The 11,665-nt window shown below is 35.1% G+C and overlaps 1 protein-coding gene across 1 annotated transcript; it reads right to left on the minus strand.

The window, feature by feature from the left end:
• Positions 1-3,468: 3,468 nt before the first annotated feature.
• LOC132600540 (tRNA dimethylallyltransferase 2) lies at positions 3,469-11,112 on the minus strand. Its single transcript, XM_060313767.1, has 11 exons — positions 10,874-11,112; positions 10,739-10,793; positions 9,723-9,802; positions 8,141-8,209; positions 7,006-7,078; positions 6,793-6,914; positions 5,769-5,843; positions 4,740-5,138; positions 4,129-4,204; positions 3,869-4,026; positions 3,469-3,696 (listed from the first exon to the last, which is right to left on the minus strand). The coding sequence occupies exons 1-11, from the start codon at positions 11,075-11,077 to the stop codon at positions 3,583-3,585; spliced, it is 1,425 nt and encodes a 474-aa protein (XP_060169750.1). The 5' UTR covers positions 11,078-11,112; the 3' UTR covers positions 3,469-3,582.
• Positions 11,113-11,665: the final 553 nt, after the last annotated feature.

Genomic DNA, 11,665 nt, shown 5'->3' on the forward strand with positions numbered 1-11,665 from the left:
TAATAAAAATAAATCTTGCTTTATTTAGATCACAATAATTTCACGGATAGCCATCGAACTAGATGACTATTAATAAAGTTATAAGTTATAACTAAATTAAGTAACCAACACAATTTAATAATGCATCAACCATCTCTATGTTTCACACAAGTATATGAAAATCGCAAATTCAACCCGGCACCAAAAATTACAACCTAAATGCGGGCAATTTGCAGGAATGTCCTTCGCTGGGGTGGTCTTTGATTTTTGGCCCTCAAATTAGTAGTCTTTAATTTTTGTCTTTCGTTTAATACTCCGAGATCCTCGGTTCGAACTCAGGCTCAGTCAAAAAAAAAAAATCACAAGGCATAAGTTGGACCCCAACTTATCCCTTAAGATAAACTTTTACCCAAAATTAGGCCTTAAGGCAAACCTCTGCCTCAAGCCCTCAAGTTCTAACTTTTTCCCAAAGTTAGGTAGAAGTTTGCAAAATTTCAGCAAAGTAATTTTTTTTTTTAGCCTTAAGGCAGAGTTTGAAACCCAACTTATGCCTTGTGATTTTTTTAAAAAAAATTATTGAGCGGGGGTTCGAACCAGAAACCAAGGGGGCCAAAAATTATAAACCACCAATTTGAGGTGGGTGGGGAGGGGGGGGGGGGGGGGGGGGAAATTAAAGACCAGTCCTTTTGAAGGGAATTTCGTGCAAAAAAAAAACTAAATGCCACGTCTGATAAAACTGCCAAATAAGCATTACCATGTCATCAATACATAGATAAGTAAATTCAACTTCTATATCTTATGTACTTTGTTGATAATCTTTTGCTTCGAGTCAAAAATAAGGGAACTAGGGATTAAAATGAGGGTGAGAAATTAGAGAAATAGGGAGACTCCTGGACATTATACTTGGAGTTTTAAAAAAAAAAATCATATTATTATACGTTCGTATTTATGACACCTAATTTAAAACTTATATATTTTATCATTATTTCACTAATAGTATCTATTTTAAAACATTATCATTATTTCACTCATGATACCTATTTCAAGTTTCATAATTTTTTTTTGAAATTTGAACATTTATAAGTTCAAATTTCATGAATAGTTCCTAAAGTTTGTACCTTTATAAGTTCAAACTCTTAGATCGTTACTAGAGTTTCAAGCTCCCGAGACTTTTCAAACTTAGCTTACGGTGTGCTGATATTGTTCTATATTTTAGTTATGAGATTTTTTCGAAATTATTATTTCCTTTCTTAAATTATTTTCTTACCAAATATATTTGGAACAACAGTTTTGCATCCCACCTAATTTTTTTTAAATATTGATAGTGGTCTATCAATTTTAAAAAAAAAAATCAAAAGAAAACAAAGGTAAAGTCAAAGAGGCCCATGCCAAACAATTCGAATCTGTGCCGACATAATAAACATTCACTCGTGCATATCCCACGTGCAATTCTGAATTGATAGTACAAAGTCCACTAACACTTGTAGCCCATTGGCCCAAAAAAGTTGCATCAGCCCACCTTGGATTCCACAATAGGCCCTGTCAATTCTGAGCCACAAAAAGATATAGGAAAAAAAGGGTAAAATGACAAATGAGTGAATGATGACAATGGAATGAAGACAAATGTACATGAAGAGTGAAGACCTCTACACAGTTTCCTTGGTACTATATGTGGTAATTTCGATGAAGACCTCTGCACAGTTTCCTTGAGGTAATTTCATATGTGGTAATTTCATTAAGGTGAATTTTGACGTAAAGGTAAAATTGTTGATAACATGTCACAAGTTCGAGTCGTAAAATCAGACACTGATACTTGCATCAAAATAAAATATAAACATCACATTCACAGAATCTACATGAACGCGAAATGCTTCGCCCCTAGAGCTACTCTTTTATTCTTCTTTGAGTGAAATATATAGAAGAGGTCAAGAGGGGAGAAATGGTTATTTGACTCTTCACAAACTTTTTTAGTTTTACGACTCTTTTACAAGAGATTTTCATTTTTTACACATAAGAGATCTAAAAAAAACAATAGACCTGAATAAGTCATTTTCTTCTATTCAAATTGTAATAGCCCAAGAGATCTTATTTCATCGGTCACGATGGTGAAAAAGAATTTACTAATGTTTGTGTTTGTTTATTTAAGGATGGAGCCTTGTTTTTGGAATGATAACTTCCTCCAGATTATTTTATTTTTTTGAAAAAAAGTTCGTATAACCTCATGTCTAGTTAAAGTCTATTTTACTCACGAGTTCAAGTCGTGAAATCAATCACTGACACATCACATTCTTTAGGGTGAGATTCTTCACAGAATCTACGTGAAAGCAAAATGATTCGTCCCTCGAACTATTCTTTTTACGCTTCTTTGATTGAAATAGATAGAAGAGGTCAACAGGGTGAAAATAATTTAGTTGTTTTTGTGTTTGTTTATTTAAGGATGGAGCCTTGTTTTCGGAATGTCTAGTGAAAGTCTGTCTTATCTTTAATAATTGAAGATATATCCATCGTCATGGAGTTTTAACTTCCACATGTGAAACTCGGACTGTGGTAATTCTCCTAATCATGGAAACCAAATTTCATGACAATAGCTATTTCTCAAATACATGAACGAAAATGACCAATGAATATTATTTCTACTTGAGAATTGATCGTTGTAGATAGCTCGAGTGGGCCCAGAAGTTTTTTCCCAAATGATTAAGCTAAATAGCTAAGCTCGATCATAATTTGCACTTTCCTTTTGTTTTGGCTTATATTTGGTTTGGTTAATTCTTCGAGCTCTCTTGTAATTTAGATTTTCGATATTGTAGTAACACCATCCAATAAATATACTGTTAATTTAAACACTATAGGAAATGAAACATAGGATCTCTGAGACCCACCAAAGTACGAAAGCCAAGATCTTTCAAAAACCAAATTCCTATTCAAAGAGTACATAACTGCACTAAAAACAAATTCCTATTCAAAGAGTACATAACTGCACTAACTGCATGGATAAGCTCACTCGTTCAAAATTTTCTTTGGGAGGTATTGGGAAGGATTTGTAATGAAATAATATTGATTCAAACAGAAGAAAAGGTTTTTATTGATTCAAACACTGTACCTACGGGATAAGGATCGAGGAAGGGGAAAGTCTTTAATCGGAAAGAGAAAAAGCTCGAAACCTTACCCCTTGCTTTGATGAGATAAAGATAGCTATGAACTAACTAAATGACATAGATTCTCCCAGAACGCTAGCTAAGCCCTCCCTTCTACATCGTAAAAGGGAAGTATAAATCTATATCTTTCTGCAACACTCTTCCAGGGAACGCCTTCTAAAGGACCGAACTCAAATGAAAAGAATAGAGAGCGGTCTTATTAACGCGAAAAGAACAAAAACAACCCCGGCAATGCAAATAACTGTATTGTGCAAGACAATTGTACATTAAGTTAACTTTTAAACTGACGGCAACTTAGAGAAACAGACATAATATCTGAAGAGACTAAGCAGAATGAGGGCAACCGTTTTTGACAACTGAAACAAAAAGAATGGGTAAGATTTTTAACATGACAGGTAAAATGTAAAGAACTGTGCTATAAGCAGAGGAGGTATACATATATGTTGCTTCACAAGCACAAGCTTCCCGACTTCTTAAGCCGGGAAATTCGTTTTCGATGATGACGACCCTTTTGATGCTCTTCCCACTCATGCGCGCCTCTAAGGACCTTATTACCGCATGCCTGCTAGCAAACAAACTGATAAGTATGTATATCGGTAAAACTGTTAACATATTGATAAAGGAAACTTCAGTTTATCTTCATTTTTACTAACAACTCTTTTCTTTGTCTCCCTTCTATTACTTGAAGGGAGTCGGAAAAAGGGCAAGGGAGGAATATAGCAGCTGTTACTAACCTCACATACATACTGAGTCCAGAGATCCTTTTGCTTCAACTTCATTTCTTCAGAAACATTGCCACCATTTTCCGTACTGGATTCGCCAGTGAGAAAGGATTTTATTATTCCTACAGAGGGTTTGACCACTTCTACTGCCCATATATCATCAGCACCACCTGTTTGAAAAACGCAAGTTAACTCAGAGCAATATCGACAAGAACAACCAAACCAGAATAGCATAAGTCAAATTTCATTTAAGTAGAAACCCGGGCACATACTTAATATGGACTTTGTGGCATCAACATAATGTATGTTCCATCCAAACAGCATCTGCAGCCGATTAAGCCTTCTCCGCTGACAACAACCAGACAACCAGCAATAGACATTTAAAAAAAAATGAAACTCAAAAAATCTCAGGATCAGTAACAGCTAGCGCACAGCAAGAAATTTTGCAAGTACTTCATTGTTCTTGTATTAAATGATGTAGTATACATTAATGCTTCTCTTACTAATAAGCCTGTTTGGCTAAGCCTCCAAAATATGGTTATTTAAAAGTGCTTTTTGGAAAGGTACTTTTAGAGAGTAGCAGTTCGTGTTTAGCTAATGAATTTGAAAAGCAATTTTGCCAATATTATAGCTTTGTGCTTGACCAAGAATCCAAAAGTGCTTCCGGGGAAAAACTACTCTTCTTAGCTTCTGCTACTGCTCAAAAGCACTTATTTTTTCTCTAAAAGCTTGGCCAAACACCTCATAATAAAGGAGAAGAGTAGTAGGAGTTCATGCTCTATCCTTTTATGAGGCTTTGATATGCTTTATAAAACGGCAGCAATTCGTTTCAAGAAACTTCTGTTCTAAACATATCAACCAATTTCTGCTTAGTAGTACTTACTTGACGTCGAACTAGTCTCCGTGTGTTCAATTTGACTTGTTCAATTGCTTCAGTTAGAAGAGTTTTCCATTCATTATCATCAGGGGAATCCACAATCTGCTGTATATTTTGCTTCAATGTCTGATCATTTAGTGTCTGCACATGAGATTCATCACAAGGTTTTTGATGTTCCGGTATGTAACGCCTAAGAAATGGCTCGAATTCCCTAACACCTATGGCCTGCCTCAAGCCTTTTGTATAGTCTGCATTCGTAGTGTAGATGTCAAAAACTTCCTTCAATAGACCAGCATCAACCATGTGATCAACTCTTCTATCGACAAATGGATCCAAAGTGGTAAGAGATGCATTCACACATAAGAAGCAGAAATCATGTCTTGAATTATCAACTTGACCCCAGTTCTGCCCTGCCACAAGCAACAAAATAACATGAAGAGTGAGAGTGTCCTAAGTTTTCTCTTTTCATTTTACTGGTCTGCTCCGCATATCCCTAAAATATTAATCTAAACAACAATCTCATTTTTCTGTTTATCAACTGTAAAAAAGGTATCTCTTTCGACCATTCTATCATTTTTGTACCGAATGCTCATACGAAACATGGCATTGCAACGACTTACAGTAGTATCGAAATACACAGATGGAAAAAGATAAAAGCAAGAGCAGTGTAAGCTGATTAGCTCACAAAATTTTGAGCTTTAGCAAAGTGAAGGGAAAGTTCTATAAACTGCTTGAAAGAAGGTAAGATGCATATATAATAGGGCAGACCGGTGAACTAAGCTCCCGCTATGCGCGGGGTCCGGGGAAGGGCCGGACCACAAGGGTCTATATAGCCAAGGATAATTGAGTACCGTTTTCTATAATAAGACTTCAATGCAAAGGGTCCTAAAGGAACAATTTGTTCCATCATGTTGTAGCTAAAAAACAATTACAGCTATTTGCAAAATCCAGATCTTACTATCACTAGAAATCAATACAATTAACTTAATGGAAAATTAAATTTATAAAATGAATGAGTGAACAAGAATCACACACCTCTACAGTCCTCTCCTGAAGAAGTTTGCTTGGAATAACACCAAATCGTGCATACAAATTCAGGTATTGGTTTATCTGCAGGTTATGGCAATTGGATACATCAATCAGAACCTCTGTACAATAGATAGGAATCACAAGTCTATACGAAGCATTTCCATGACAACTTTGAAGTCTAAACATATAGGTTCAGACACCAGAAATCACAAGAAATGCTCAAGGTACTTTCCAGAGAAAATGACAAAAATGGTCCCTTATCTTTGGTGGTAGGTTCAAAATAGTCCCTTAAGTATCAACTGAGCAGTTTTAGAACTTTAAATTGGTCAAAAGTGAGCACCTTTAGTCTCTGTCGAATATTTACCCAACACTGATTGTTACTTAAACCAGAACTCTGAGGAAATTTTTTTAGCCAGAAACACTAAAAAATTCCATCAAAATTCCAGAAACCGCAAAATAACAACTACACCAGACACAAAAAATAGACCAAAATAAACGTAAACTCAAAATTTGTACTTCCAAATGTGAGTTCCCAACGGCTATTAGCTATCTTCACAGTTTCGATTAAATTTAAGTGGTAAATATCTGACAAAAACTGCTCAAGTTATACTTAAGGGACTATTTTGAACCTCCTACCAAAGATAAGGGATCATTTTTGTCATTTTCCCGTACATTCCAGGACACAGAAGTCTTCAGTACAAATTAGCTCAGTCCTATGAATAAATTTAACACCAGACCCCACCTGGTGGGATTTTACTGGGTTGTTATTGTTCTATGAATAAATTTAACAATGTCAGACTACACATGAAGATGTTACGTATTAACATGTGGGTTTAGTAGCTTGCAATTTGAAGCAACGTGCAAAATCAAACCCAATTCATGTTAGATCAATGTCATTGTAGTTGTTACATCTTAGATTAAGAAGCAATTCCTGTTAGATAGTCAACGTCAACGTGTCTGACAGAAAGGTTTCAGCTGATTGCGTCATGCACATAAATTAGAGGTCATATGGAGCCAAACATCACCATACCTTTCTATCATTATTTGGATGAATTCTGTTGGCTGCAACTGGATCAATATCTTTAAGACGGTTGTAAGCACAATCATAATCCTCGCTCATAAGTTCAACTTCAAGATCAGGTTGCTCATCTTCTGCAGAGAAAGAAAGATAATAGAACCTATAAATCTTCGATCCTGAGTAAATTAATTAAGACGAAAAACACAGACAGAAAGACTTGTTTACCTTGAGAGTCGCTGAAGCAATTAGCCTCTGCATCTTCAACAGAATCATCAAGAAGGAATGGACTCACAAGAGCCTGAATGCAAACAAATAACAACAACAACAACAACAACAGCCCAGTGAAATCCCACATCTTGGGGTCTGGGGAGGGTATAATGTACGCAGACCTTACTCCTACCAAGGTAGGATGGCTGTTTCCGAGAGACCCTCGGCTTGAATGCAAACAAATCAAATTGAGAAAACTATAACTAACACAAACACCTAGGAAGAATTTCAGGAAAGAAGAACAGCACAAATAAGTAAAATAGCAAAATGGAAAGACAAACCAAAAGATTTAGCTGCTCGCCAACATACTTATAAACAGATAAAAAAGAGTACATGCAAGGAGTCTATACTAGTTGCACTTCAGAGGAATGTGCGCCTCAAACCATGATGCACAAAGTGATTGAAACGAAAAGTTGTCGATTATTTAAATCTCAACTTTGAGTTAGATTAATATCGACATTATTACATATTAGATACTGAAATTAGTCATTTTAGTTACATTTTAGTTATCAATTATGGTCTTGGTCACTACCCAGTGTAATCCCACAATAGTGGGGTCTGGGGAGGGTAAGATGTACGCAGCCTTACCCCTACCTGGGTAGGGAGGCTGTTTCCGATTGACCCTCGGCAACCCTCCTCCTTTTTCCGGGCTTGGGACCGGCAATGTGAGCGAGCTCACACAGGCGGAGTTTTAGTTATCAATTATCATAGTACTAAATTCATATATGTATAAATATTTTAGAACTATCTACAAACTGTGCGCTTCACTTTAAAGAAGTGTGTGCCTCACTTCTCGCTTTTCGCTTCAAGCCTCATGGACCTTGTCGTACTTTTACGCTTATCATTTTAAAACACTGGCAATTAAGGGGAAGCATCCAGCAAATCTAACTCTATAACTTCTTCTTTTTTCTATAACTAACTTTGTGAATCATTCAGGAGAAAAGTAAGTTTCTCAATAGTGCGAACTATTGAGGTAGACAACGTCTGCAATCCAGTGTCACTTTGATTCTAGTGTCTTTGGGAAATCCTATCATGATGAACTCATGGACACACAAGCAAGAAACTGGAGAGTGAAGAAGGCTTAAACGTGTACCTGAATATAATAATTTGTTCCTCCAACTATAACTGGCAACCTATTGCGGGACCATACCTCATTTATTATCTGAAAATACAAATAAAAAGAGAAATCACATTAGCACAAAAAGTAGAGAGATAAGACCATTAATGGATATATATGCTTCAAGACCTGTTCTTTTCACAGTATATTTTCCTAGAGAAGATAGCTGAAAGACAGAAATCAAATATACTATAGAGAAAGATTGGCTAGTTATGTAGCCTAGTGAAAAAAAGCCACCAAAGTAAATTTTCTTTACTAACACCACTAATATTTGCTTGAAAAGCAAGACATACGCTCTAAAGTTCCGTTTTCTTTTGTTACAGATGTGCTCTAACGTTAGTGGTCATCAATAGGATGGGGTCAACTGTATCCATTCTTTTCACCAAATTTCAGGGATGAAAGGATAGACAACAAAAAGGCTCTTTACATGCAAATAGATGTTAGATATTCCCTTCACACCCCATACACTAATTTTAGTGACTAGAAAGGAGATTCCTCTTTTTTCTTTTTTGAGAAAACAAAAGAGATTCCTCATTGTTTAATATTTAAACAAATGGAGATATACCCATACCATTCAAATTCACTTTGCACTGGAACGAATATGCTGAAAAAGTTTACGACTAGTTTTTCTACAATTAAATTAAAAAAAAGTGTGACCTTATCCAAAAAAAAGTCAAAGTAAGTTATTTACAGAATGTTCATGAATTTTAAGCAGTGTTATCAAAAGCAAAAAGCGCGAAAAAAGCTCTAAGGTCAGCTGGGGCTTTAAGCGCAAAGCGCATATAAACTATAAAGCGTGGGCTTTAATGAAAAAAAGCGCAATGGTGCAAAAATACAAATATATATATATGTTTAGTCCAAGATTAATAATAATAAGCATGAATAACAAATATATGGACAAAGAAATTGTAAAAATATTAAGATAAAGTGAAATATCAATCATCTAGTGTCACCTCCTCAAGAGAGGCTCATTGGCAAGGAAAAGTATGTCTTAGAGCCTTGATGACGACACTGAAGCGCACATAAAGCGAGGCGAAGCGCTCAACATGTTTTGAGCCTCGCTTCAGGGCTTAAGCGCGCTTAAAGCGCGCCTTTGATAACACTGATTTTAAGTGGGCCAGCTTAACGGCCAGGACTCTGTCTGACCTGCTAACACTTTTCAATACTTAAAAGAGTATTACATAGCCCAACTATTATTACAGCATTTCTACCATAGAATCTGGACTTCCGGGTAATCTAAGAGGCTTTTATGAAGAATGTGGTAGTTTTTCAATTGAACAAATAATGACTGATCATCCTAGTGCCTAGACTACAGGCTTCAAGAAGTTAACTAACCTTGGGAAAAATTTCAAAGCACCAAGGCAGAAGGCAACAACATATTTTCTCATTTGAAAAGCAAACAAAAGTTATTTGAGCCGATATTGAAGATGCAGTTTTGATGGTAACTACAATATCAGTACAATAGCATCCAATGCTAATGGGCATTCAATAGTTTTGCATATAAGGAATACAATCCTTATAAATACAAGAATTGAGATCGCCAAGAAAGAGGCCTCACAGAAATAGCTGAGTCACGGAAATCCCTGGCAGTAAATTCAACACTGGGGCTGATAGTACCAAGAAGATGATGAGGCACTCCTATCAGTGACACAACAACCCAAAAAACCAAACATCAGATACTCAGTAAAATTAGGCAGATAAACAGTATTATGTTGCATTTTATACAGCAGCTTCCTTTTTGGTCCATTCAAAAACACACTTGAAAACTCTTTAATATAGTAGTATTCTATTTTACCATTAATAACATGTTTTAATAGGAATTGAAATGGCAAGTTAAAAACCAAAGAAAACTTTTGGTATATTATATATATTACACTTATGTGCCAAGAATCTCTCTTCCTTTCTTACTACTTTTTTGGATGGTTGTACGTTACTTTTAAATACAATATTTGTTTTGATTGTACCTTAAATTTTATTGTATCATACTTTCAAATCCGTTGTTATGTAACAATGAAAAGTGACATTGTATGTAACGATCGATATAGTGTGATCGCATTGTTACCTTATTTTTTACTCATCTTGCCCTTATTACTTAATAAATCCTATTTTATCCTTTATCCTATCTTTTTTATATAATAACTCTACCCCGTACCCTACTTTTTCTTTGTATATTGTAAGTTTATTCTTCAGATTGTTGGTGAGTGTCATTATGTAACTACGAGAAACAATACAATCTATCGAAATATTGTACTCATCAAAACAATATAGTCCAATACAAGAAGATATATTATGAAACAAATGTAAAAACCAGCTGTTAAACTTATAGTCTAGAAACACCAGCAGATACAGTCAAACCTTTATACAACAGTCGTCCACTATAACAATATTTCACTATAACGGCCAAGTTTTCTTTGGAACCGATTTTTCATGTTATGTTATATTATGTGTTCTCTATAACGGCATTTCGCTATAACAACCAAAAAATATCCAGACAAATAACGTTGTTATAGAGGGGTTTGACTGTAAAGTTATACGGATTAATAATTCTGCTGTAAAAAAAGAGCAAGAAAGCACCTTTTTGCTCTTGGGGAGTAACTTTATTGGTAATAACATCCAATCCTTGATAAACCTATCCAAGAAACAAAAGGGTCACCATTATATACAAAAAGATTCAAACTTTATGTGATTATACAAAGAGATAATAAATACCTGCATAGAATCAGCATTGATAATTTCAATAGGGAAGTGAGAAGCCAAATCAATAGCAAGTTTTGATTTGCCAGCACCTGTTGCTCCCATTATCAATACTACTTTTGTCTTTGAATTTGAAGTGGGGTTGAGCTTGATTTCATCTTTTGTTGTTCCATTGTTAGGGTTTTGTGTTTTTTGTTCATGTTCTTGATCAGTTTCCATTGCTGTGGTTCTTTTTGGGTTAATGTTTCAGTGACAAGAAGTTGGGGGAGGAAATTAAGAGGTAAATAAAGAGAAAGTGACAAATATGGTCCTTATGTTTGAGGGTAAGTTCAAAATAGTCCCTTAAGTATGCACTAAACAATTTTAATATTTTAAGTTTGTCAAAAGTTAACACTTTTAGTGTCTGTCAAATATTTGCCGACTCTATCTGTTAGATTTGATGGGGACTATGGAAAGAAAGGAAATTAGCAGGAACTCATGTTCAAAGGTACAATTTTTGTAGTTTCGGCTATTTTTTATTTTAGAGTCTGATGCAGCTTTTTGAGTTGTAATTTCAGCTATTTTTATATATATATCCTTTTAGTATCTAGTGCAGGTTTTGTGTTGCATATTTAAAAAATTGATGAGATTGTCTTGGTGTTTATGGTTAAATCTCTTTTTGTCGTTGTTCCCCTCAAATATAACAAGTAGAGTTCGTTAAATATTTAAAGGAGACTAAAAGTGTTAATTTTTTATAAACTTAAAGGACCAAAATTGTTCAGTGCATACTTAAGGGACTATTTTGAACCTATCCTCAAACATAAGGGA

This window comes from Lycium barbarum, chromosome 6 (genome assembly GCF_019175385.1).
Source record: "Lycium barbarum isolate Lr01 chromosome 6, ASM1917538v2, whole genome shotgun sequence".
Lineage (NCBI taxonomy): Eukaryota > Viridiplantae > Streptophyta > Magnoliopsida > Solanales > Solanaceae > Lycium > Lycium barbarum.